At 40.7% G+C, this 27,613-nt stretch overlaps 2 protein-coding genes and 1 long non-coding RNA gene across 4 annotated transcripts; 2 read left to right on the top strand and 1 right to left on the bottom strand.

The window, feature by feature from the left end:
* Window positions 1-183: 183 nt before the first annotated feature.
* LOC103354383 (uncharacterized) lies at window positions 184-2,836 on the bottom strand. 2 transcript variants are annotated; one of them, XM_008277724.1, is made up of 8 exons: window positions 2,759-2,836; window positions 2,530-2,632; window positions 2,356-2,424; window positions 2,140-2,181; window positions 1,841-1,876; window positions 1,486-1,737; window positions 1,159-1,257; window positions 184-370 (listed from the first exon to the last, which is right to left on the bottom strand). In XM_008277724.1, the coding sequence occupies exons 2-8, from the start codon at window positions 2,573-2,575 to the stop codon at window positions 288-290; spliced, it is 627 nt and encodes a 208-aa protein (XP_008275946.1). In that variant the 5' UTR covers window positions 2,576-2,632; window positions 2,759-2,836; the 3' UTR covers window positions 184-287. The 2 variants fall into 2 exon arrangements, with proteins under 2 accessions (XP_008275946.1, XP_008275947.1); XM_008277725.1 differs by lacking the exon at window positions 1,841-1,876.
* A 4,437-nt stretch (window positions 2,837-7,273) lies between these two features.
* On the top strand, window positions 7,274-18,587 carry rgs14b (regulator of G protein signaling 14b). Its single transcript, XM_008277723.1, has 15 exons — window positions 7,274-7,421; window positions 9,747-9,768; window positions 9,922-10,073; window positions 10,188-10,280; window positions 11,085-11,228; window positions 11,331-11,504; window positions 11,597-11,678; window positions 11,812-11,912; window positions 12,111-12,329; window positions 12,593-12,669; window positions 13,040-13,166; window positions 15,153-15,234; window positions 16,027-16,079; window positions 16,765-16,858; window positions 17,481-18,587. The coding sequence occupies exons 1-15, from the start codon at window positions 7,377-7,379 to the stop codon at window positions 17,756-17,758; spliced, it is 1,743 nt and encodes a 580-aa protein (XP_008275945.1). The 5' UTR covers window positions 7,274-7,376; the 3' UTR covers window positions 17,759-18,587.
* A 379-nt stretch (window positions 18,588-18,966) lies between these two features.
* LOC103354381 (uncharacterized) lies at window positions 18,967-26,005 on the top strand. Its single transcript, XR_520042.1, has 5 exons — window positions 18,967-19,515; window positions 25,073-25,166; window positions 25,240-25,317; window positions 25,397-25,450; window positions 25,629-26,005. It is a non-coding gene; the product is annotated as an uncharacterized LOC103354381 (long non-coding RNA).
* Window positions 26,006-27,613: the final 1,608 nt, after the last annotated feature.

Genomic DNA, 27,613 nt, shown 5'->3' with positions numbered 1-27,613 from the left:
GCATTCGGCAGGATTAGTGCGAGCACGGCTATCCTGCGTCTGGATTAAAACATTTCTAGGCTCTTTTTCTCAACTGAACAGGCTAACATGACTGCTGCGTTACATCATGAATTCACCCTGCTGTGAAAAAAGGCCCACTCACAGGCTTGTAACCACATCTGATCACACACGCTTAGGCTCAAAGACAGAGACTGGGGAGTTTTTATTTCTGTATTAAATACTACAACAGTGGATTATGAAAAAAGGTCAGTATTCATGACATATAAATGTGACAGAGTGTGTCTCATTCAGGAGTCTCTTGGTGTGAATGGAGTTGGACCGCCAGTCTGCCCAATCTGTGCCCTCTGCTGCATCCTCTCTCTGTGTCTAGCTGCACAAAAAAACAAACAAAAAAACATTATCACTCTCATGTTTGTAGGGGGAAATGTTGCTGGAGTTTGCAATCAGTTAGCTTAGCTTAGCACAAAAACTGCCTCATTCCCAGGATAACAGAATTCACCGACCAGAACCTCTAAAGTTCTTTAATTATCACATTATGTTTAATCCAAAGTGTAACAATGACAGTTTACCACAGTGACAGTTAATATAATAACTGGCTTTTGGCTCCAGTTTCATGTACAGACATGAGGCTGTCTCTTCTTGCTTGACATTTGGCAAAAAAAGCAAATAAGTGATTTCCAAAATAATATTCCTTACATTTTTTTTCATGCTGCTAATCGTAGACTTGCAATATTGACTCATCTCCACACAAACAGATGATGATATATTGTTAGTGAGCTTTAGAAGTGCTGGTGGAGGAGGTGGATTTACCTTTGCACAGAGCCAGATTAGCTGTTTTACCTTTTTCTAGCCTGTGTGCTAAACTATGCTGAGTGGCTGCTGACTACAGCCTTACACTTGAAAGATTAGTCCATTAAATAAGACCACAGTAGTACCAACATCTCGTCTAAATCGTTTCATGAAAGCAAACACGTGCCTTTAACAGAATGCTTTGAGGTATTTTAAATATGCTATTTATACACTAAGAGGTAACGTAGACCTACAATATACATATATATATATATATAAAGAAGATATTTGAGAAACAAGAGGTGCTTTATTTGTTGTCCTTCCCTTTTTGTTGTCAACCAGCACAAACACTCTAAACTGAGCTCCTACCTTTGTCTTTTTCCAGCTTGAACTTCATAGCAAGCCCCAGAACCAAGACCAAGGCCAAAGCTGCAACACCACAGATCACCAAGAGGATCACGCTGTTGTCTGGACAAGAACACACAATTACACACACAAAAACACAGACCGGCAGCCACAACACGTGCTATAAAGGGTTGGTGAAGTGTTTAAGCATTTCATTATTTATATTAAAATCCAAGAAATGTTACTGCTTTCTTTTTTTGTCCTATTAGAAATTGTAAAATGCACCACATTCAGGCCCTTGGTTAATGACTTCAAATCCATAGTCAGAACAGCATAGAGATGTGTACGTACTGTGTACAGTGACATCGTGTGGTGAAGACGTGTAATTGCCACACAGGCTCTGCACAGAGCAGATGTATTCGCCTGCATCTTTCGAAAGCACTTTGCGAGAGAGCTTTTGTCCTTTTTTGTTTTTCAATTCGGTCCCATCCTTGTTCCACTTATACGTCACATTCATATCGGAAATGTTATGGAGGCAGGTTAGAGTGATGTCATCGCCCTCCTGTGCTTCGGATTGAGTGCCGTTGATAAACACCTTAAAGTCTGATGGGCAGAGTAAACACATAAGGGAAGCAGCGGTGATGGCGTTGGTTAAACAAATGTGTTTCAGCCCACTGTCAACAACAAGGATATTTTTAAAAGGTACCTCTTCTGCAGTTTTGTGAAACATTGGTTAATGTTTCTGAACAAAAAAAAAAGCAAACACAGCCTGAAATTAATTTCAAACAGAGACCACATGACACACTCCAGGTATTACACCATTTGTTTCTTAGGTAAAATAATGCATAATTATTTTCTGGCAGCATTCTAACCTAAAAGTACAATTCCAGCAACGCACCATTCTCCTACAACACCCAACTGACAGTTACTGCGTTTACTAGGCTGGATGTGAAATTCCTGAAATTTGTTTTGAAGTAAACAAATAAAAAGAAAGAGAGGACAAACCATTAATGCAGTCAGTGATGTTTGGACAGAGCCCGCAAGAATCTATAGAGAAAACAGATGGAAGGACACGGAAAAAATAGCACAGAGAACATTTTTTTTCCAACGTATCTTGCCTTGCAATTTATTGGAAGACAATGTTCAAGGTAGATTAGCCGCTACATAACATTTCCAGATGTAGCCCATAAAAAGACTGAGTGATTCTCTTTGTTTTTTCACCTGCTAGAGCTTCTCCTGTGACGTTACATCGCAGGCACTCGACAGGAATGCAGGTAGAGGCAACGTGAGCTGAAATAACAGAATACAGACTGCATTATGTCGCGCTGAATTGAAATATGCACTGACAGAGAATATGCACAAAAATGTATGAGAAAGTCAAAGTTTGTCCCTTACATATGAGGAGATGACCGAGCACAAGATGCAGGGATAGCTCCCTCATAACTGGACAAGACTTGCTTTAGAACTATTTAGTTGAAGAACTGAACAAGATGAATGCCTAAAAAATAAAAACAGCATTTAAGCAAATTAGGAACAGCAAATTCAATTAACACGAGGCTACATGAAGCATTAAATATCATTACAAAACTGAACATGTTATAATGCTTAAATGATTTTAGTTTACCCGTGTTGTCTCTTCACACGCAGACGTAAATGTTGTCCTCCTCTACTTTGCTTAACTGAAAGGTCTTTGCGTCGGAAAAGGCAAAAGAACTGATTATAAACACTGATAGCAATGCAAATGAATTCATTCCTGGAAATTTACAGCACAAACAGTGCCACTCTTTGTATGTTTTGAAGGCAAAAGTGACAATGATAGTGGGCTGCTGCTGCTGCTTTTATGTAAATTGAGTGAGGTTGAGGTTAAAGCGCAGGGATTTTTTACACTTGTTACAGAAACAGAAAAATGAGAGGTAGAGACAGACTGAGAAGGAAAGCTACTGAGAGGCAAAGGTATGCCGAAGCATAGCCTGTTATCAGGAAAACAGGGGTTTACGTATGCAAACTACCCGCTGCCTCTGCACACTCCATAATGTGACACGTTTGAAGGATGTCTTTGCTCAGAGCTTTTTGGATTACAGTCAAGCTGAATGAATTTTAAGAGTCAAAGCTCTGAAATACATCATTATCTTTCACTGGAGTCATGCATGACCTTCATACACATCTACTTATTCACACAGTTGCCAGCAGAGAGTGCTGCTGATCATCCATCACTGTTCTTAATGCTTCCTGTTCAGGTAGACGGGAGGCTGGAGCTTTTATAGAGCAAGTGAAAGAGAAAGAGAAGGAGTTCAGATTGGACAGGACACACTGCTAAATAGTTCAACTGCAGTTTAAACGGTGAACATACAAAGTGCACACAGAAAAAGCCTGACCATGTTTTCGTCAATTCAAATCAGGATGAATATATTATTTAGCCTGGTGTTGTTCCCCTGTCGATTTGTGTTTCTTGTTGCCACGAACACATTGCACCTATAGTGTGATCTGTCGTGTTAGAGATGCCTAATCATCAGCTGCCCTCACCCACACCCACAATGGAGGGCAACAGCGTAAAGAAACGCAATTAAAGAGGAAGCAGACTGACACAAGACTGGGGTTTTTACCATTCTGTCTGCCCTCAAGGTCTCTGTTGCTGTTAACAGCATAACAGGAAAAAAGATGACCCCAAGTCTTCTTCTAATTGCTTGATTTTCTTCTAACCTAAAACTAGGTAATATTGAGTTGTTACAAGGATGCTGGTGCTGAAGATCGTGAAGCACAAAGAGCAAATTTTCCCAACTGCTGTCAGTCTCTTGTTGAAGGAAGTAAACCCAGACCACTTGGCCCTGAAAAACCGTTTAAAGTAAATGGCCTTTGAAAGAGATTTACATTAATTACACGACCTTAAGCTGTTTGTAAAGAGGAATGTAAGCTTTATTTTGTGCTAATTACAGCTCTGAAGTAGCTCTAGTTAAAATTTTCCTGAGAAATTAATTAGGTGGCACTGCCAAAGTATTGTCTATTTATTAAGATCCCCATTAGTCATGCCCAAAACAAGGAAAAACATATGGCTTATCATACACAGTTTATTTACAGTGCTTTACAGGCAAAGATTAAAAATCAAACCATGTAAAAGATCACATTACAAACAAGTTGAATGAACTTCATGCAAAATTTATGGACTGCTAACTAACAACTTAAGCACATATTTTCTTGTTTTTTTTTTGTTTGTTTGTTTTACTGCTTAGAATTTACACAATCAGGTCACTTTTGTCTCTTTCATTTTTCTATTTCCTTTTAATTTTTTTCTTTTTCCCCCCCCAGATTTTCCATTGCTCAATCTGGATCAGTGTTTCATCAGGTGCCATCAGCATTTATGAGAGGATCTCCAAAATTTGTGACTAAAATTCCTACAGTATTTGCATGCTAGATGTTGCTGTATTGCTCACATGCTACTGTAATATCCTAACAGTAGCATGCTAAATGTTAGCATATTACTCCAGGAGACGACTGTAACATATTGACAGTACAATTTCAATGTAAGCATAACAAACAGACTACTGTAACATGCTACAATAGGTATTTGCATGCTAAATGATAAAATATTTTTCTAACAGGCTACTGTTTTAGTATGCTAAATGTTAGTATATCACTCCAGCACCCTACTGTAATATGCTAACACTACTATTAGCATGCTGAATGTGAGAATAATATTCTGATAAGGGTAATGTAATATATTAACCTTAGTATTAGCATGGTAATGTTAGCATATTACTCCGACAGGCTACTGCAACACATTAGCAGTAGTAATAGCATGATAAAGGTTAGCATATCACTTCACTAGGCTACTGTAACATGGTAACAGTAGTATTAGCATTAGAAATGTTTACATATTATTCTAACAGGCTTTAATTTGCTGCTGTATGCAAATTTCCCCTCTGTGGAATTAATAAAACTTATCATATTTCATATTGTGCCGTACAGTATTAGCATGCAAAATATTAGCATATTACTCCAACAGTCAACTGTAGCATACATCAGTAGTACTGGCTTGCTGAATGGCAGCATGTTATTCTGACAGGCTATTGTAACATGCTAACAGTAATATTAGCATGATAAAATTCCAAAGTTAAAAAATAAACTAGGCTAAATTTAAATGTTAGGAAGAGTAAAAAAAAAGCTCCTAAATGAATTAAAATACCATGATAACAGTCTTACTGTTTTAATATTTAGGTGGATAAATACTAATGTGTTTTTAAGGTCCTCTAAATTTTATAAACATGTCTTGCTGGAGCAGGTGGTGTTACTTCTAATAGTGCGCATGCGTCAAAGTGATGCATTTGGGATGTTTATTTAGTAACAATACAACAAATCAACATTTAAAAAAAAATAAAAATAAAAAATCCTATCTACTTTTATGCTGCTGTGTTGTGGCCATTGAGCATAAGGCCTCAAGATTATATCCTGATATTATCTTAAAAAATAAATAAATAAAAAGAGGTTTTGCACCGTTAATTAAGTTACCCAGCCACACCTGGTCATCAGTCAGTGCGCATGTCAGGACTTGCTACATCGTCAAGGTGGAAGTCGTTAATTAACTCTGACCTGGACGTTTCTGGTGCTGTGCTGCTGTCGTTTCTTTCGTCGCACATTGTGTTGCGTCCCCCGAGGATGGTCGCTTTCAGAGGACTTTATCACAGCTTCTCCCGCCTGGCAAAAGCTGCAGCGCAAAAGCAGTGCAAGAAATATGACAAATGGTGCACCATAGGAGGTGGCATCATGGCGGACAATAAGGTATGACAACAGAGGCGTCGTTAGCGTCTCAAAACTTGGACTTAGGCCAAGGAATGTTTAGATTTTTACTTGGTAATTGCACCGCTTTTAAGATATTTTCATACTATAGTAATTTTATAATGTGAGACAGTGTGATGTAGGCAAAGTAAGGCCATGCTGCTTTCTTTCTGGGCTCAACCTGATATCCACATCCATCCATCCATCCATCCACCCATCTATTATTGTCTTAAGTTGCATGTAAAAGAAATTTGAATTCCTGAGGCTTTAAAAAGTAAAGGAGCGGAAGTTCACTCATAAAGTTCCATAACACAATACCCAGAAAACTCTGTCCAGATCATATATAAAGTTTATCCAACTACAGCAACCTACAATAAAACAATCAGATGTAGTAAAATGTTTGCTAAAGTTAAGTTAATGATTAGAGAGGTCATGTTTTGTATGTAGTAAGGGGAAGCATCCATGCACATAATCATGTCTACAAATATCCTGCTGTTTGCCTATGAAAGAGAAAAGTCTTTATTTTGACTTCAGTGAACAGTTTAGACTTTTACGAACAGTGAACAGGCTTTAACGCAATCTGAAGGTCTGATAAATAGATACAAGACCATTTAAAGATATGTTGTTAGATTTGTGATCAAACACAAAAAAGTAGATGCAGGGCTTTTTATAAAACATTCGGGGCAATAGTCTCAGATGGCCAGGCCTAACTGTGCTACTTAGGACAATCAGACTTAGGCTGAATGGAGCGTACGTGTCTGACTCTTTTGTAGAAAGTCTACAGTCGGCTTGCAATTTATTTTGGAATCCACTTAGATTCATGTATCCGCAGAATAATACTCATATCATGAACTTTTAATTTGTCTGTGCAAAGCCTCATCAAAATGAGTTTTTTGCTTTAAGAGGACTTTGAATAGTGTGAAGTCACATAGTGGATTTGTGTTGTGCAGGAAACTCAAAATTTGAAGTTTAACAAAGAAAAGAATATTTACTGCTGCCCCGTGTTGTACATAGTTTGACTTTGTGTGTTCCACATTGAAGCTTAAATCTGCTTTGCTGTGTTTCAAAAAGCAGAAACCTATGGTACGTGCTAAAAACAAAGCTTCTCAAATGCAGCGTGGCGGCAAAGCTGCCGTCGATGTCGTATGACTTTTAAAAGCTGCGTTAAGTAAGAAATACAGCGACTGCACATCAAAAGCAGAATGAGTGCGACTGTCTTCGACTGTGTCCCCACATCATAGTGTTTCTCAAGACGTAGGCTGAGAACAGTTTGATCATAGTAACCATACTTCCTCTTTTGTGGCTTGTTGCTATGGCAAGACTTCCCTTCCAGGCAGGAAGACCCAAGTGATGAGTTTTTGAGTGTGTGTGAGAGAAGTGTGCATCAAGTTTGGGTGGAGCACTCTGCTGTGTCCCCTGACAGTGTACACATCGCACAAGACTTCGGTTTTTAATCTGGTGTTTCGGCCACCATGGCGAAGAACTGCAATGCTTTAGGGATTCCTGTTGGCCACATGGTGAGTTGGCACAACTCTTGTTAGGTTTGATTTGGTTCTGTAGTGGTCTCGTGGGTCCAGTGGTTCGGTTATGCGCTCGTGATATTATAGGAGGCTTTGTCAGCCCTTACATAGTGGAAGTTCAAGACTGTGAGCAGATTCAAAAGGGGTAATTTAGAGTTGAGTGTATTGAATATCTCTAAGTTGGAGCCTGAATGCCTTTCTAAAATTTAGACTCCTGGTCTAGTCTTTCTGTCAGTTTTCTACCGGGGTGATACCACTGAGCTGACATCCAGTCTAGAGTATCAAGAGTGCGGTGGAGCAGTTGTCTTGCATTGGCTCGCATTGTCGGCCTCCACTCCTCGGAAGCGCCAGGACCAATCAGACTTTGTGGCTACAGTTGGTTGCTACTGAAAACAGGCTGGGCCTTCCTGAGCCAGAGGCAGAAACCAAGCCATGCCTGTTGGCCAATCTGTCATGTGTGGGCTGAGCTGGCTTCAGTTTACTCAGTGTGAGATCATTATGTTTCTTGAAATGGTTCAGTGCTGCAAGAGGTGTGAAAGTATATCTATAGATGTATTTTATTGAAGCCAAAAGGTTCAGGATGTTACGTAGCTCCACAAAAGGGCTTTCTGTGCTTTGCGATTTGTGTGGATTGAAATGTGGAAATCTCTTCTCTTGCACACAGTGTGTTTGTGTATCCGTCTCTCTGCTTAAAGCAATTTTTTCAGAAAATCCCAAGTGTGAAGAATGAAAGGTGCGCAAGGAGGAAGATGATGAATCATTTGTTTTCATCACAGTTTTTAGAAACTGTGCATGAAGTGTTTGTGACTTCTCCCGTTGACTTCCTGCTGTCCTGACTCAAGCCTGGGAAGTTTATTTGTAGACACCAGCTTGTGTTGTTGGAACCAGAGTTTGCAGAGAAGAGCAAAAAAAAAAAATTGAAGAGGTGGAGCCACAGAGGAGCTCACACCTGCAGAAACAGTCAACCCAGTTCAGCCTTATATGGTCAAAGTGTAGCAACTGCAAAGAGCTGTTATCAAGAGCAGAGTTGTAGTGTCACTCTCACTATATGCACTAAAAAACACTCGCATGCATATCTTCTCACTTGCAATTTGTTTAAGGAAATGGAAACCTTAAGGCTACGATTCTCATGCATTAAGATTTCTGTCTGTCTACTTCAATATTAAAGATGGATAAAGATATTTTAAAGTTTTATGGAATGATAAATAATATACTAGAAAGTACTGAGACTGTGCCACTTAAGATATATTTTGTAGTATCACTGAACATTTAAATGCACAGTAGGTTTCCTAATCTTACATTTACCTAAATGCCAATCAGAGTGTGAGTGATGGTTAACTGTAACAGTAGTTATTGTGTATACCTTGCATCCAGCATGCTCTCTAAGCAGGTTACTGTACACAGGACTAACCTGCAAACACAGACAGAGAAGCACAATCACTTTCACACCTCTGGGCAATTTTAGATATTGAACTTACAAGTCTGTGGACTGTGGGAGGAAACCAGAGCCCCCAGAGGAAACCTAGACCGAGGAGCATGTGAACTACAGACAAGTGCTTATGAATTAAAACCTTCCCTCTGTGTTTTGAGCCAGTCGGTCTCTCTTTAAACAAGACTTCCATAAACTTGATTCTTGAGCAGCAGTGCTTCTGTGTTTCCATTCTTGGATCAATATGTAGTTATCGTGATACCTGGGTCACATGCAAACACAGTTGTCCGTAAAGGTTTGTGTGTAAATAGTTTGCAGAGTTCAGTGAGCAACTGTGACCGTGCTTGTGTAGAAACAGAAAGAGCTTCTACCAGATGTAAATTTTGAAAGATCAGAAAGCTGAATGAGAGCTTTTGTCATGGTGGTACAACCACTTCCTGTGAAAACAGCCTCGGCTGATTGCTCTGCAGTGTGACACAGAGGAAAAAAACAAAAAGCAAAAAAAACATGCAGCTGTTGCTCACATTTCACTTCCTAAACGGCTGCATGCTGGTGTATTCATACTGTGTGGATCACACTGTGTAGCTGTTGCAGTAACTTTGAAATGTATTGAAAAATCTCCACATTTTTGTGTGAAATCAAACAAAAATGATTCATTTTTGACTGTGTGAACTGGTGTTAGTTATGGTGCAATTGTTCTTTGCTATCATGGCTATGTAAGTCACTCAAGGGATTGTTTAATTTCTCAACTACACCAAAATGTACTTTAATACCATAGACAGGAGTTCCATGACAACCTCAGTGAAGAGAATTCCATTTTATGTTCTTATAAGCTTGAGTTAGTTTTAGTGTTGTTCTAAAGTTCCCTGACTTATTTCTCTCTGTGTTCACAGAGCCAGGCAGTGTCAGATGGAGGTGAGCATGAACAGCGCACACTGCCGATTCTGTACATCTCGCATTTCTACAGTCTGAACGTGTCTGTGCATGAAATTATCTGATTCAGTGTCGTTCCTGGTCATGCTTTTTGGTGCTGATAAATGGGTGTGTTTGTGTCTGGGTGTGTTGTAGAATTGAACATGTCTGCGCGGGGCTGTGGAGGCAGCAGCTCCAGCCTTCCAGGGACTCCAGGCGGAGAGGCCGGCCCCGCCAACAGTGTGCTGAGCTGGGCCGTCTCCTTTGAGAAGCTGTTGGAGGATCCCTCTGGGGTCCGTTATTTTACGGTAGTGTAATTTTGTAGTTTTCAACAACAGAATTTCAAGGGCAGATGTTTTCTAGCTGAGACCTCCCGCTAAGCCACATGCGTTCATGCAGTGTACTTGTGTGCTTGTCCACAGGCGTTCTTGAGATCTGAGGTTAGTGCGGAGAACATTTTATTCTGGCAAGCTTGTGAGAAGTTCAAAAGGATTCCAGACAAGTTCTTGGACGAGGTAGGATGGCACTTTTCTACCTCTTCACACAGTGAATTAGCCTTGCTTTATACTTATGTGTTTATGTGTGTGTAAACTATATTTAGAGCTGATTAAAAAAATAAATGCCCTGAATGCTCATTTCCTTTTCAACATTTTTTTTTTGACATGAAGTGGAAAGTTACTGTACCGCAATGCAGCAGTAATCTTCAGTTGTTTTACTCCGTTATCAAACTTTAAGTAATATGAAACAGCAATTTTCTAACTCTTCCATTGAATTCAGTGAAGACAGAAGCTGTTTATAGCCATAATTCTGGTATTTGCACCAGCTGTTTAAATACAAGTGGCCACCTGGGATGCTTCAGAAGCTAACACTAACTTTTAATCTATTTTGTACCTCCCTGGAGAAATATTGTTCATTTAATGAATTCTGTTGGTAATGGAACAAGTTAAGGCACCAAATGACTGAAGTGATATTAGTCCACACATCGACATGGTTTCTGTGGTTGCTCAGCTCTCTCTGAAGTGAATTGCCCTTTTGCAACTTGTATGACTTGCAGTATAGATGCTTGAATTAATTCATGCTACATTTAACAAGGAGAGACAAGTCAGTTAGCAGCTTTTCCCACACTTAGTGGTGTCTTAGATTGGCATTAAAAGCTAAATGCTCAGATGAAATCCACAGGGAAATTAATTCACAGTGTCACTGAGTGTGTCCGTTCTTGCTGATGTGTCAACAGCCTCTAAACAATAATTAAGAAACAAAGTTTAGGTCATATCTAATGTTCAGGATGATTCAGTCTAATGAGCTGCTGTTGTTCCCAGCTGAAAGCAGCAGCTCGCTCCATCTACAACACCTACCTGTCTGACAATGCACCCTACTCAGTCAACATTGATGATACAGCCAAGACAGAGGAAAAGGATCTGGAACAGCCCACACCTGACATGTTTAACAAAGCTCAAGCACAGGTCTGTAGGTAGTCCACACTCCAATTTCACCTCAATAATACAGTTATTTATTTTTGCTGGTGTAGACTAATTGTATGCTCCACTCGCTCTGCTTTGTGTTAGATATTTAAACTGATGAAGATGGACAGCTACAGGCGCTTTGTGCGCTCTCCTCTCTACCAGAGCTGCACCTTGGCAAGTGTAGAAGGTAAACTTCTACCTCAGATCTCTACTGAACCTGTCCGCATGGGATCCTGGGAGGACGTTGGCACCAGAAGCCCCCTAAGTGACAAGAAGGTAGATAAGCGGAGTGGTGGGGAAGGGAAAAAGGTGCAATTTTTGTCTGACTTTCACAGTAATGGCATTTATTTCATCACTGTCTCCAACAGAACAAGAAGTCAGACTCTAACAGCTTGCCAGGTGGTAAAAGTGCCTCAGAGAAACAGCGACAGAAAAGAGGATCCTGGGGAGGTAGTAACTGCCAAATGGCAGCTCTGGTGCTTCGATGCTCAGCCTTCATGTACGTCATGTAACTTTATGTCAAGTTTCTGTAATTCTCTCTCTCTCTCTTTTCCATTATTTTTCTTCCAATCAATAACAATAGATGCGTCCAACATCCAAGGTTCAGGCCCCCGGAAGGAGTCCCATATGTCAGTCAAGTCAACCAGCAGTGTGGAGCTTGGCTCCCTCTACAGGCAGATAGAGGTCAGTGCATTGGTGAGAAAACATTTGGAGCTTACTGGACTTATGGGAAATCAATGTTAATTTCAAACTTTTATGATTGGAGGCACACCAGAATGATAAGATGTGGTCTTCAAGGTGACAAATCTGTCATGAAGTGAAGTTTTCATGTATATTTGTCACCTTTTAGTCTTCTTACTCTCTTCTCAATCTGTGATACAGAATGGCCGATCGAGTCCCCGCTCCCCTGAGCAAGCTGGGGGGATTGGGAGTCGTATTGGGATGGAGGGGGGCTACTGCTGTGTCTTCCTACCTGATGGCAGTGCCTCCCTGGCCCCCACACGTAATGGGCAACCCATCAAAGACATGCTGGCCAGCCTGTGTGAGAAGAGAGGCTTCCCACTGAAAGATGTCATCATTTACCTTCAAGGCAAGGACAAGGTGAGCACTCCTGCTCTGTCTGCAGCACAAGCTGCAGCTGTAAATCAAGCTGTTGAAAAATGCCTACTGTGCCACACTGAAAAGTTGTTTGCACCAGGGAGCATGAGAGATGACTACCCTCTTCCTGTTCTAACATCCTCTCACTGCCTCATCTCACACTCTTTATTTCTGAGCTGTATTATAAAGTATCCCCCGTTGATGCTGACATCTGTAAAAATCACTTTAGTTTCTTTCTGTTTGATACACCATTACTTTCTCTACAGCAACCCTTATCGCTGGACCAGGACTGCTCTGTACTGAGAGATCAGCAGGTTTCTCTCGAGCTCAGGGTGACGTTTGCGTGAGTACACTGAGTCACTTCCTTCTCCTCCTTATTTTTTTCTGTCTTTGTCACCCTAACAGGCTTTCACACCCACATCTCCACTACACCATATCGCTTCTCACCACATTAGAGGGAAGTCCTTTCGTTAACATGACACACAAATCTGTTGGGCAGTAATAAGTTCAGTCATCATTTGCATTTAATATCTTATCCAACAAGTTATCAAGTTTTTGCAAGTATGGATTTCCGGCAAGGATATCATTGGTTGGCAGGTTTCTTTGTGACTACAGGCTTTTCGTGACAGTGACTCTATGGTGCTGTTCCACTGCATTTGATTCAGTTTGATTCAGTGTGTGAGGGAGGTTATTGAAATACATGTGTGTTTCAGCCTGGAGATTGCCTTTACTGGTAAGACAGTGGGGATCATGGTGAAGTCTAGTAAGACACTGCAGGATGCCCTTTCTGCGGTGATGCAGAAGCACCATCTCAAGCCGCAAGAGGCCTTGATCACCATGGTGAGTATCTGTTACGTATGAATGAGACCATGTTATGTGTCCTGTGCTTGGGTAGTTACCCATGAATAATCATTCCTCCAAATTCTAAGGAATTAATGTTTACTTCACTTTAATCATCCCACCAATGGATTTTCGAGTTCATTTTTGAAACCTGGAAATATCTGTTGATGGAGCTCACAGAATGACATACAGTCTGCAGCTACAACATCATTTTATTGTCATGATTCAGGTTTGAATCACCTATGAATAACTGCTCTATACCTAAGTTGAACAGAAGAGTATTTCCTCTCATGAACAATCAAAAACAAAAAAAACTTTACCAAGACTACATTGAAAATACAGCCCCAAAGGAGAAACTTGGTGCAACAAAAGTGAGTACACGTGTGATCACTGATACACAAGTTACAAAACCTATGATCACTAAGACAAAACTAAGTAGGATTTCCAAACACCACATCTGCATGAACATGGTTATGAAGAGATCTGTGAACACCAGAACTTCAGTTCTTTAATTTTTGACCCACTGACTATGTCTATCTGCATTATTGCATCATGGCTTCACGTGGAAAACTGTTGCCAGAGTGAAAAAAGAAAATCAGATTGTGAGTCTTTCCAATGGTGGAAAATGATACAAGAAGATTGGTAAACAATTAAAAAAGAAAAGTGGAACACAATTGCAACAGTAATTAGGAGGTACAGAATAAGCCATAGTACCACTAATCAGGGCCTTTGTCCTTTTAGAAATGAAGCCACAAAGAGTGCGCTACTAGCACAATATAGCTCTAAAAAACAAGTGCTGTAGACTTGCCACAGGGGTTATCAGTGGAAATATGAATTACTGTGACAGCTCAGACAGTGTGAAGTATATTACACAACAACATCTATGGCAAGCAACACCCTTGCTTGCTCTGTGCAACAGAACTACAAGAAGAAACTTACAAAGAAGTCTGATGAGTATTCTTTGGTCAGATAATGGCCAAAATGAATTTGTTGAACTCAGTTGTAGTTCAACATGTGTGGTATGAACCTGGCTCGGACTACCAGAGTGAATGTATAGTCCAGACAGTAGAGCACGGAGGTGGATGTGTGATGATTTGGGCCTAAATGAGTGCGAAAGGTGTTTGGGCTGACAAGATGACACCCTGTCCCCTGAGGCTAGACAGAAGATGATCCAAAGCACACTGCCAAAATCACAAATCAAAAGAAGAAAAAAAGTGAAAGATATGACCTGGGCAAGGATGTCGCTTGACTGGAATTCAATAGAACACCTTTGGAGGATTTTAAAGAGAAAAGTTGAGCAACAAAACCCCTCCAGCAAAGAGCAGCTGAAAGAAAAAATAGTTTCTCAAGAATGACACACCTTTCCAGAAATGTATGCAACATGGGTATCCACCACCAGTAAGACAATGTGTACTGACTTCCTACTTCCTGCTGTGGGACTTTTTAATATAGTAAATATAAGTTGCTAGGTTTTAATTTTACATAAGGACAAATAAACTCCTGTTCAACTAGAAAAAATGCAGTTAACTGTAATATTCTTTAAGCCTGTTGGTGAAGTTGTCAACATCTGACTTTATTAATCTTCTCTTTATGTGAAGTACATTACTGATCACCCCTCCCCAAAAAAAACAAAAACAAACAAAACAGCTCACTAGGTATCTGACATTTTAAAATATCCTACTTTTAAAGGAATCAACTGTCCCATCAGCACTTTTCTGCCTACAGCAGCCATTGCGAGGCAACAGTAATGCGTTAGTAAGCATTTTCATATGAATAAAAATGATGAAAAGCGTTAGCTACTTTGTCACTGGAATAAGTAATGCAATTACAAAATCAGTAGTGCTTTAATGTGTGTTTTCTCTGACTATGCGAGAGCTTTCTCCTGTGGGGTCTTGATGCTTCTCCCCAACAGCACTGTGCAGCTGATCGTGTGTCTGCATGTGTCCAACTGCAATTGTTCGTCTTATTTTTTCATTTTTATTTTAGGTTGGCAGTGACGAGCCCGTGACCATGAACAGCAACGTGTTCAGGCTGGCCAATAAGACGATACGACTTGACAGGACCAAAGGTTAATATGCTTGACCTTTTTAAAAACCCCAATGATTTTCTTTCAGTGTGAACCAGGCAGAATCATGTTTACCACATTTAAACTAATGCACAGCTCCTCAAGAGGCACAAACAGCCGGAGGACGAACAGAAACCCACTTAGCTGTTGAGTAACTCAAATCAAAGTTCAGTCAAATCAGATAAAGGCCCATTCTAGCTCTCCATCAGCTGTTAGTCGATTATGTGGGGCTTTGTGTTCTCTTCTGCTGCCTAAGCCTCCTTATTCAGGTAATTGTTTCTTAATGGGTCCTAGTAAGTGTTCTGCATTTCATGGCTGGCGGGGAAGAGAAAGTCTTTTCACTGTCCACTTTACTGCTCTGGTTTTTACTGTCTGCACGCTCCTCTTTCCCTGCTCTGATTTCTTTGTGTGTGTTTCTCTCTCTCTCTCTGTCTCTTCACTCTTTTCTGTGGGGTTGAAATGTCGGAGTCCATTTGGTTTGTTGAGTGCTGTGTCACTTTCAGTTCACCCACCTCATTTCCCAACTGCTGAGAGACCAGAACCAACTTCACTTTGGATCAGTGCTCTTCACCTCAGCTCCACTCACTGCATTTAGGAAGAGCCAAGTAGATCTGATAAGAGTGGTTGTATCCCAGGAGGACCAGTTTAATTCTTGCCCAGAATATTTTATCTGGCTGATGTCAGTGTTTAACACAGAGGGGAAGTTAAAGGTTTGTAGCATCATCAGCTACTTGCAGGCTACTTTTCTACTCCTAGTAGAAGTACTGATTCCTATTTCTGTCTGTGTGGATACAGGTAAAGAACAGACATACATTTCCAGAGGCAGCGGTTCCTCAGTAGCAACACAGGTGAGACCACAAACTTGTTACAAGCTTTGCTTTTGAAAGTCATACATATATTTGCGTACAATGAGATGAATGATAGAATTATTTGGAGTTATACATTAAGAACAAAAAAGTTATGATTTGAGGGGGGAAAAGCTACAGAGTTTGATATTTTTGATCAAGTTATAAATATATTTAAAGTGTTTCTTTGAAAATCAAAGCATTTTGTGAACAATGTCAGACACTACATTGGTCTTCGACTTGTACTTTAGTTATTTAGTTAGAAAATACCAGGAGCATTTATTTTACTGATGATCTTCTTTTGTCTGATAAATAGGGAATCTTACAGTGAATGTTTTGCCATCTATGAAATAAATGTGATGCATTCCATTATGAAGTTGCAAGCAGAAAGTAACGTGTATACTTTATTGTTTTGTTCAATTGTGGAGTTTTTTAATGCACTACACAGAACACAACATTTACACGCAGGATTTGAACTCTTACGTAAAATGGCTGACAGCCAACCTAGTGCACTTTATAGTGCGTCATTCTGAACACAGGCCAGTGCTCCTGGATGTCACCAAACTCCAGGGTAGAAAGCATCAACGTATACAATATAAATCGCAGATGAAAATATTAATATTTGAGCAAAATGTGTGAAAATTTAAGCTTGTATATTGATAGTGCCGGACCCTGTTTTTGCTCCTAGGCAGGAGCCGGGAGTTCAGGTCTGGAGTCTCGATCATCGCCGACAGACCGAGCCAAGACTCAGCCGAGGCCCGGTAGGAACCGCGATATGGACGGTAGGGCACCTCAGCAGGATCTAGTATGGCTGGGCAACATTTTACTACTGTTAGATTGTTTGACAACCATCAGGGGTTGTTCCATGTCATAAAAATCAATGGGAAATTTGATTAGAAAAAAAAATATTGAATCAATGTGATGGAATACTCAGATTTTAACAGAAATAAGAGTGCAGAGGAACTGAACAGTGTGTTGTAATTCTTTAAGCTGGATTTCCCAATTGCTGGCAACATTATCTCACCAGAAGGTTCATTTAGAAGTTGTTTTTTTTTTTTTAAGCTTTCAACACATATCACACAGTCCTTATCAGTGGATGCAATTACAGAAAATGTATAATCTATATTACAACATATGTCACTCTTGAGTTATAAAATTGTACAATAGAAGGTTTTATCCATATCGTCCAAACTTCACATCTCAGCAGGAGACAGATTTCATAAGGACTGAACCATTTTGTTGTAAGTTTTATGATGTAATCTAATATTAAAACTTGTTTGAACAATGTTGCCCACATGCTGTCAGCTGCACAGTGTGAACACATTAGATTAAAATTCTATTATTTGTTTTACTCATTCATATGAAAAACCTGCCACAACTAACACGATGTTTTGTCTGCATCAGGATTTCTGGACATGCTGACGAGGGCTCAGTGCTGCAGGGTTGATGATCAGCGAGGCCTTCTGACCAAAGAGCAGCTGGAGGTTCCTTCGTTCCTGCAGGTGCCCTCAGATCAGGAACAGGAGACGAATGAGCCCAGCACAAGCAGCTCTTCAACTACTGACCCTAAAGTGGAATCGGAGGAGAAGACGCCACATACTTCAAGTTCGGGTGGAGCTGCGGAGGAAACCACCGATTCTGCTGAACCAGAATCCAAAGACTTGAAGGAAACGGCTGTTTGAAAGACACGTGTTTGTGGGATGGATAAAGACATGATTGAAAACTACAGTGAACATCTCACAATGTTGAGAATCGTGTCAAAAGATGGATACTTGTTACTAATCAAAAAGCACTTTTTTTTATATAACGGTTTACAAATAAGCTCTGAGACAGCAGTGTGCTACCACCTCTGCTCCTGATATTTGACCTTTTAAGGCAATATGTAAAGAAGAAAGATCATGGCAAACATTTATAGTGTCACTTCAGAACACTACAGATCCCTGTTGGAAAATGTTTGCTATGAATTGTTTAATGCACCCAAAAATGTATGAAAAGTTGTAGCTGAAGATTTCACCCTAAAAGTTGTTTAAATGTCGTTTAACACACGTTTCTTTTCCTGATGTACAATGCTGTACAGTTTGATTTACTGTTCACATCGCTTCGGTTTTTCACAATCTCACTTGGTGTTTTTCTTTGAACTCTAACCCAAACAATGTGCCTGCACAGGAACTGTGACCATCCAGAAGGGGTTTTGCACAATTAAGTTGTCTTTATTTTAGCCTAGATTGTTATTTTAAGCAAATTAGTTTTTAATATCTTAAATTACTGTTTTTCATTTGTGTGCTTTCTTGCTGTGTTCAAGTGTGTGTTTCTAGCACTTAAAAGTGCATTTGGTTTGCTGTGATTGCACCTTGCAAAGCTCTGGTCAAGTCCTGCTTTTCTGTCAGACTTCATCTCAGGGTTCAGAGAATTAAATAGTAATGTGACATTACAGGGAATGAGACAGTCGCTGTGATCGTTGCTAATATCCCACAAGGTGTATCTAAAGAATTAAAGGGTTACATGAAGAAATGTGATCTTTTCTGCCTGCATTTGTTGTTGGGGAAGGAATCCTCAGTGAGGATTTTTTTTGGGGGGATGAATCACTGAGGTCAGTTTCTGGCTTGACAAATGCTACGTGATTTGGTTTTGTAGTGCAGCCAGACCCCCACAACCCATGTGTGACTCATACAGGGTAAGAAAAAAAAAAAAAGAAGTCTGATCTGTGTCTGTCTGTAACTGTAACCAGCTATGATTACATTCATTCCTGTGTCATTTGGTGTATTCTGGTAAACGGCCTCTAACGTGCTGTAATGTAATGATGTCATTTTTACTCAGTGACGGTGATCATTGCAGTGCTGTGATTGGCTCCGAGGGTGGGTTTGTAGCCAATGACCTGCTTTATCTGTCTCCACACTTGTTGCTGGAAGGTGATTTCTACTTTATGAGCCTGGGAGGGTTAAGTAATTGACTATTGTATGGGTTACAAAACAACGTGGATGACTCACATATGGTGTCATCCATATAGATGATGTCATTCATATTCCACCGTACGTGGCAGGTCGGACGGCATCTAATTTACTCATCTTGCCTGCATCGTCCCCTTGTGAATGTGGTTGTAACTGAGGTAATTGCCCTGAGATAATGACCAGAGTTGTGTTTGTAAGCATTAATGTGCTGTATACGATACCTGTTTGTCACACCCACAGCTCCCCACTGCCACGCTGGACACATTAGCATACAGAGCTATGAGTGACACACCTGGCTTTGTGTGTGCGTGTGTGTGTGCGCGTCTCCATCCATGCGTGAGTTGTGCGTCGGCGGAGCTATGAATGGGCAGAGAGGGGTGTTCTCTCACAGACACCATAGCAGCAGTGAGATGAGGAGTGCCATCTACTCCACTGCTCGTCTGCTGCACTGAGAGAAGAAGAAAAAGAAGCAAGAAGGGGGGGAAAAGGAGGTGAGTGTCTGAATTTACCCCGGGCATTTTCATTAATCTCATTTTTTGGGGGTGATTGCAATGCTTGTTCAGTCAGTAGATGTGTTTGTCTGCCCTTTCTCCCTCTCTCTCTGCCTCCCATCATTCATCCTCCCCTCTCGTCTGTCACCCGGTGCATTACTGTGCTTGATGAAATGTCTCATGTTCTGTTGTGATAAAACCTTTTCATTTCCTCATTCATGGAAAAGCTCATATTTTCATTCAGGTTGTGCCAATTCTTTGTCCTATCTCTGTTTAGTTATTTACTGCTTTCAGTTTGAGCCTCGCTTCATGAATTGGTCCATTCTGCGCTGGGATAAATAACAAACGGGTTTAGAATATCTGAAAGTGTTTATTTTCAGTCCTGCTAATGGGAGCTCTGAGTGGTCCTCGCTGTGCCTTTGAGAGTCCTGCAGAGGAATACATAAGTGCTGTGAAACAAAACCCATCCATCAGATCAATGCGTGCACATTACTGTGTATTGAAAGAATCTGCTCAGCCGGTGAAGGACAGAGTCTGTCCTCAGTGTGTTAAAACTGAAAATAATAGTGGATTCATTAACAGTGGCTCAGTTATCAGGTGAGATACACATGGCTCAGCTGTGATTCGGAAAGGGAGCAGCTGTACTGGGAGACCACTGACTAAATTCATCCAGCTGGGGGGAGCCGGGGTGCGTGTCACACCTGAACATGGCAGAACAGACGGCCAGTCATCGTCAATTACAGGACATAATGTCCTTGACACTATGAGCCGCCTGGATGTGCTCTCTGCTCGGCTGTCAGTAGAATTACTGCCTACATGCTCACCTTGGTGCTCTATAACCGTTTCCGTGTGCTTCTGTGGTGTAGCTGCCCACCTAATTATACACATCCTGAGCAAGTGAGGTTCTGTGATCAGTGTGCTCACCAGCAGCCATGTGCTGAGGCAGCAAAGTCTCACCAAGGCATCGATTTCCTCTGTTGGACTGGATACGTTTACTCAAAAAGAGTGGAAATGATCAACTCGGGGCTGAAGGGATCTTGTCAGTTAGTGTCGTCATTGAATCAATGAATGAGCGCTGATGACCACCAGTTGTGTCTCCAGCAGGGAGTCACTTGGCAGATGGCAGACCTTTCTTGGTGAAGTGCCAGAAGACAGCAGGAGTGATGCTGTAAAGGCAGCATGACTTTTCTCTTCTCGTGAAACTTTCACACACACACGCACACGCACACACAAACACACAAAAATTAAGCTCAGGAAGTTCTTGTCATGTTCTGTTTCTCAGCCGGGGAGTTAATTAGTATTGACCCAACACTGGAAGATGAGGCCAATCTCAGTCTCTGCCAGTGTTATGAATTCAAATCTCAGGAACAGATTTGGTTCTTATGTAATGCAGATATGAACATCAGCTTTTTATCAAGGCCTGTAAAGCCTAAGTACCCTGTCATTAAACTTTTCTACTTTCATTTCAACTTTCCTCTCTTACAGTGTCTTGTTTTGAGGGGGAAATGGGGATGAGGGACAATATTCACGTTGCCCATGCTTGCAGAAGGAGCTACTGAGTAGGCTTTAACAGGAAGGTTGGGCGTTGTGCCCATGTCTGTGTAATAATGTTCGAGCTTTTACTGCATTCCTGTGTGTGTATGTCTCCGTATGCATACCACGAAGAGGTGTAATGTTTTTGAAAGTGTCATCTTGGCTGGGGTTGGCTTGCTCATGTGGATTAATCGATAGGGAAGTGTTTCTCGAAGCCACGGGGCTTTTCTACCTCAAAGGAGAGGAACTTCTACCAACCTCCATCTAACTGATACGGTCGTCTGTCCCTTTGCTTCATCTGCAATGGAGGGTTTTCTCATCTTCACAAAGACGAAGGGACAGTGACAGAGGAAAGTAGGGGACAGACAGAGTGAGCCGAGCAAACAAATCATTCTCATTTAGGTCATTTCCTTCAGTGAGCTGGTCAGAAAGAGCACTCAGGACTCAGTGAATGCCCGTCCTGCCATCAAGGCAGAGATTACCCTCCTCCTATCCCTCAAAGGGCTGTAATGCACATTTTAGAGTAAGTGCAGGGAGCTCAGCAGCTCTCGTATACCCCTGGGTGTGCCAACATGTATGTGGTAATAGACCTTGCATGAAAGAAGCCGGGAACACTTGGCTGGGTCAGTCCCAGTTGTGTTAGAGAGTTTTGGCTGGCAGGCAGGTCTTGCTGAATATCACATATATTCCAGCCCAAGTGGGACTTTGTAATGGAGTTCCCTGCAGCACCAAATGTAGCCCCACTGTGACCCCTGATGTCACAGTGGGCGAGTGAACTCCCGTTGATCAAATCCCATTCATTCTTTATGAGCCCTGCGCTGAATGCTTCCTGTGGAGCAGCAGACTGAACTGCAGCTCAGGTTGGTAGACGGTTCAGTTTCAGCTCAGTCACACCAGACTTTCTATGTTTTATTTTAGCTTGGCTTTTATTACACTATTGTCTTGGCAGGACAGTCCTTTAGGACATTGATCTAAACTCTAAGAACACACATCTTGGGAAGAAATAATGTCAACATCAGTAATCTAATACACAAAATTACTCAAATTCAGTGCTAATTTGTTTTAAAGTGTCGCTTCAGATGTGAAACTCACCTGAAACATTGCTGTAGTTTTGTTCTTATCACTGGTTTGATTAAAACCTCAGTTAGATGAAGGTAGCATATGTCAAAGCACCAATCAGGCTTTAGCATCATCTGAATCAAAATTTAAATGACTCTTGGTGGTTATTTTGTCTCTATCAGTCAGATCTGACCCAACAGTCCTGATGAAGGAAACTGGCTGTCCTGTTAGGGTAAAATCTCAATATTGCTTTCATAAATACATATTAAATGAATAATTAAATAATAAAGTGATGTCACAAATCTTTAAATTGCTTCCAGCCTGCTTCCTTATATGTATTAGGCATCAATCCTAAAACAACCATTTAAAAAAGAATGCCGAAAAGCAAAAGAAGCAAAAGTTGCATTTAGTTCTTAATCCTGAGGTGAGTTTATCATATAAAGCAGAAGCAGCACTGGCACAAGGCCCTCCTATGTCGTGTCTCTGAAGCTTTCAGCAACATCTTGTGGACTTGGCAGATGGAAGAAGCTCTGGACAACTACAGCTCAGCTGTCATGTCTTTCCGCTGATGACAACCACAAGATGTAGCTGACAGCTTTGGGAAACACAAAGTAAGTCGACCTTGTGTTGAGAATTTCTTTCGCCACATTGTTGTTTCCAAGTACTTCAGATAAAGGCATCTGCAAAATGAAATTGCACAAATGCAGGAATGAATCTTTGTGCTTTAAGCTCTTTCATTTCAAATGCCAAACAGATATTATTGCTTAGAGACAAGCAGCGTCACTGAGCCACTTCTTCAAATCAGAATCCATCCCTGCCGTCAGTGTTTTATGCAGGTGCCTGACAGACAGGAGCAGACATTGACAGGAAGCTTGGGGATTGTTGGACTGTAAAGAACTCATTCTGTTGGACATTGACCCAGACTCAGAGGTGTTTTGTCCCCAGCCACCGGGGCTCCTGACGCCAGCTGTGGCTCTGACTGCGACTGCTGCAGAGTGTTCGCTGTGGCCTTTCACTTCTCCAGGAGCCATTGTTTGTCCTGCTCTTCTCTAACTGTGTAGGAGGCTGTTTGGAGATTTATTTTCTTTTACAGTTTTCTTCCTCTACATTTTACTGTTTTTAATCAGTTTTTCTGATTGTTTGGAGAACAATTTATGAGCTACTTCATTTGTTAATCTCAGGTGAAATTTGATTCTGTCATCTTGACTTTGCAAGGATAGCTGTATTTTTTAACAATGAGTGATAAAAATCTTTTGATGTGTAGTTCTGTAAAGGCAGACGATCAGCAGCATTATTATTAAGCAGTTTCATTGGAATCTGTCTCCGCCAATGATAACAAAACGTTAACTTGCCTTCAAGTGGATTGGTTGTGTCCCATAATTGGAACATCAGTGTGAGCATCCCAGTGTGACAATTAGGACCAAAATCAGGATAAATATCTGTAGAAGAGTCAGCCAGAGGCAGGAATAAGTGAGTCAGAGATGCCATCTAGTGAGAGAAGCACATAACTGCACTCTGATGATCATCAGAGCTTTCAGGACAGTAAGATTTAACAGGGACCAGTTTAACTTTTTCTATGAATTTAGAGGGGGGAAAAAAACTAAGGTGGTCAGTGACTCTATAGACTGTCAGTCACTTTAAGTTCATGTGGCTTTACACAACATCGACTAACCTCGCCTACAGGATGGAAAACTGTTTTACAGGTTTATCCTAATGTTCAACCAACATTTTAGGGATATTTCTCTTTTCAAATAATATTCCTCCTTTTAAATAATGTTCCTTTAACCTGCAACATTCAGAGGATGTTTATAGGATGTTGTCAGAGGCACAGGTTATGTTACACAGTAACAAAGGAGGAGTGTTTTTAAACCAATTTGCAAAAAAAATGTTCTCCAGATGTTATCAAGGCCTTAGATGACCAAACAATCTCCAAAAATGCTCCTGCAATGTGATGCCTAAACAAATATTCTGTATGCAATGTTCTGAGTACATGTTGGGGATATTGTTGAGGTAACACATTACAAAATGTTTTTGTAGAAAACGTTCCGATGTTGCATGATGGCAAAGGAAGAGCATTCTCAATGCAACATCCAGAGAACTTTTTGAGAATGGTAGGGCATGGTGGTCCAACAATATTATCACTGAAGATTTTTTCCACTTTTAAAAAGAACAATCTGGGAACTAACAGATAACTCCTCCCGAAAAAACATTACTAGAAGTGTTCACAACATTCTCTGAATGTTATTAGTACAACTAAATTCAGTTTCCCTGCTGCCTTTAAATTTGCACTCCGGATGATTTACTCCAAAGTCATCTGATAAGTTGTGAAAGTGCTGAGTTAAATTAACTGAACTTTAGAAAAGAAGTTCAATAAACTTAAGATTAAAGTTAAATCAACCAGCAGCATAAACAACAGCTACAGTCAAACTTGCTTTGCTTTTTGTATTTTTTAAGTTTAGAGAATTTCTCCTTCATTTAACACTGAGAACTTACTGCCTCAGCTGTTGAAGCCATTTCTGATTAGAGTCAGTACAAAGAGAATGTGTGAGGCTGCTCCTGGTTACAGAGAGATAAATTATTAGTCTGTGGATGTGGAACTGTGTTGGTTGTGATGAAAAGAAACAACCACGACTTCATTTGACATGTAATTAAGGTCTACTGCAAGTTTCCACCATTTCTGTTTCTCAAATTACCAAAAAAATCCAAAATAAATAATGACAATGTATCCTGGGAAATCTGCTTATATGCTAGTTTTGTTTCTTTTAAGCCTAATTTAATGAGTTGAGTTGAACTGCTCTTCATTTTAAGTCAAAATGCCTCAAGTTACATTTAGAATTTCTTAAGTGGTCAGAAAATAAAAGTTGGACATTTGAAGCTCATGAAATCAGCAAACTCATATATTTACAGTAAGTAGAGGAGATGAGGTTCAAGGATGTGGTTAGAAAGTGTCTCTTTTTCTTTATAGTTGCACAGCCAGAGGACAAGGTGATCCCTCCTAAACCTGCATCAGCACTGAGGAGAAAACCTTCAAGTGAGCCATGGAGCAGAAAGCTAATGAGGTGTGTGAACGGCTCAGACTCATAAAATCTGAATCATTCAGGCCCCCTCTAACGCTCCCCTCCCTCTCCCCAGTGTCCCACCACCACCTCTCCTCAGAAGCACATGAAGAACAGGTCTAAATCCACGGAGGAGATGCAGCAGTCGAAGAAGGTGAGCAGCGGCTTTACATTCATCTTCAGTCGCACCTCCTTTGGTTCCCTAATCTGATCTCCTCTGTTTTATCGAACAGGCCTTTGCTTCACAAAAATCCCTGCCAGGCCGACCAGAGCTGGACAGAGTGAAGGTGAGCCTTTTCTCTGTGGTTTCTATTTCTACCCTTACAAAAGACAAAATTACTCCTTTTCATGCTGCTTCTACACTCACGCCTCTCTTACCGTGTCCTCTGAAGTAGCACTGTAATTATTCGACTATAATTAAAGCATGAAAAAAACGCTGTATTTCTACATCTGTCTGTGTTGCAGGAGTGTCCTGACGGCTCTGACACGCCCTCATCCTCCAGCGAAGAACTAAAGTGACAAAAAAAAACAAAAAACAAACAAGACAATGAAGTTGCATTCAAGCTATACTATCATCATAAACATAAATGTACATATGTACACAGGGAAACATGCAGGAATAGCAAGCTGGAATACAAAACAAGCAAGCATGAATTAAAGACGAGCTTAAGGAAAGTGTATATAAAGAGAACATGATTCACACACAGACCCACAAACACACTGAGACAATCGCATGTATACAAAAGGACACCTGTGATGATGCCGTTTCATTGTGCTATGAGTGGTGTCGACATACCAACTGAATGTGTAGTGACAATAAAGTGATGTTGTGTGTGCTGAAACGCTGTAGGACTGTTTGTCCGCAGACTTGGAGCCTCGGATCCCTTTACCGGGGTTGAACTTAATAAAGGAACAATTTCAGAGTTTCACGCTGACAGGTGGAGAGTGGAGGAGCAGTGAATATAGTTTAAATAAAATGCCTGAGAATGACTCCCCGTGAAATGACTTGAAGGATAACAAAGGTTCGTCCTTCAGCGCATTCTTTTGCAGCCCCAGTGCAACGATAAAATCGAAACAGAACAGAACTTTATTGTCCGCCAGAGTGGAAAATTCTTACACTAACACACAAAAGCAGCTGGACAGTTAAAAACTGTAACTGTGACACTAAATATCAGAAAGAATAAAAATACCTGCAAGGGAGTGGAGACAGTGGAGCTGCTTTATAACTAAAACAGTGGAGTAACTTGTAAATGTTTCTTTGCCCTTGGAATACTATATTTTTTTTATCGGCCAGAGGCGCCTCGAAGAGGTCATATTCTCAAACTGAGGAAATAGAGGAAATGTCTGTCTGGATGTTCAGGGATTCACAGGTCTCTCAGCTTTATGTGGCATTTCCCAGTACAGTTATGAAGATCAGATCATGATGTCAACCCAATGTTAGAACAACTCAGATTTTTGTATGTTTTTTAAGTCATTGTGTTCATTTGTTTAAAACATGGTTCATATTGACTAAACCTGCAATTTCAATAACACAACAAGGTCTGTTGTGACATTTTGCTCGGCACAAATAATGCTTTTGCTAATGTTTGCAACAATAATTCACAAATTAGGGCTGCAATTAACACATTTTTACTATCAGTTGTCTTGGTAAATTGATTAATTGGCTAATTAATTCAGCATCACACAGCTTGTTTTGTTCAACCAAAGATATTCAGTGTGATAGACGACTAACAGCAACTAAAAGCAATACATCTGTGTGACCCTGTCTTAAAAAACAATCTTAATCAATAATTTCCTACAAAAGCTGCTGTCTGTTTATTTTCTGCTGATCGACTTGCAGACGTCTGATTGTTTCAGTTTTCCAGATTGCGCTTGAGCAAAAATATGCAGCTCCTGTTAAGGGTTCAGTTCTCATGTCATCGGCAAACCTGAACAAGCAAAAACAGAAGAATTACAACAATGTTCGAAAAGCGTCATTAGTCCTCTTGTTTAGATGACAGCAGCGTGCCAATGGCCAAGGTGAAAGTGGCTGCAGTTGGCAAAAAAAATGAATATTAGCGACCATATGTCTGGAGATAATTAACTGACGCACTGTTGTGATTCCCTTTTCCTAAAACAACAGAATGAGAGCTTACACGAAACATCATATGGCGTTACTTAGTGCAAGATTAACCCACGATAACACAGGCTGTGTGGTTTGCTCCTATAGCTCATTGATTGGCAGGTGTTTTGAGTGGCGGGCAGTGTCTGGGTAGCTTCCGTCTGATTTATCCCCAGGCTGTGCGGTGGCTGCAACCTGACTTGCACATCTGGAGAAGGGGATTAAACTGCAGCATGGAGGGCTTTTTACCAAACAGCTCTGGAGCCTCGCCAGAGATTTAGCCATCGCCATGTGTGTGTGTATAAATGATTACACAAGTGTGTCCATGTGTGCTTCTGTGTTTCTCTGC

The sequence above is a fragment of the Stegastes partitus genome, unplaced genomic scaffold (genome assembly GCF_000690725.1).
Source record: "Stegastes partitus isolate 25-593 unplaced genomic scaffold, Stegastes_partitus-1.0.2 Scaffold106, whole genome shotgun sequence".
Classification (NCBI taxonomy): domain Eukaryota; kingdom Metazoa; phylum Chordata; class Actinopteri; family Pomacentridae; genus Stegastes; species Stegastes partitus.
This window is presented reverse-complemented; position numbering and strand designations above follow the sequence as displayed.

Bases quoted from the DNA above. Each gene is read 5' to 3' on its own strand.
- rgs14b (XM_008277723.1), top strand. From the start codon at position 7,377: ATGGCGAAGAACTGCAATGCTTTAGGGATTCCTGTTGGCCACATG. The intron at 11,505-11,596 runs GTAGATAAGCGG...TGTCTCCAACAG, and splicing joins GCCCCCTAAGTGACAAGAAG to AACAAGAAGTCAGACTCTAA. The intron at 11,913-12,110 runs GTCAGTGCATTG...TCTGTGATACAG, and splicing joins CCCTCTACAGGCAGATAGAG to AATGGCCGATCGAGTCCCCG.
- LOC103354383 (XM_008277724.1), bottom strand. From the start codon at position 2,575: ATGAGGGAGCTATCCCTGCATCTTGTGCTCGGTCATCTCCTCATAT. The intron at 2,182-2,355 runs GTGAAAAAACAA...TTTTCTCTATAG, and splicing joins CACAGGAGAAGCTCTAGCAG to ATTCTTGCGGGCTCTGTCCA. The intron at 371-1,158 runs GTAGGAGCTCAG...TTTTTTGTGCAG, and splicing joins CAAGCTGGAAAAAGACAAAG to CTAGACACAGAGAGAGGATG.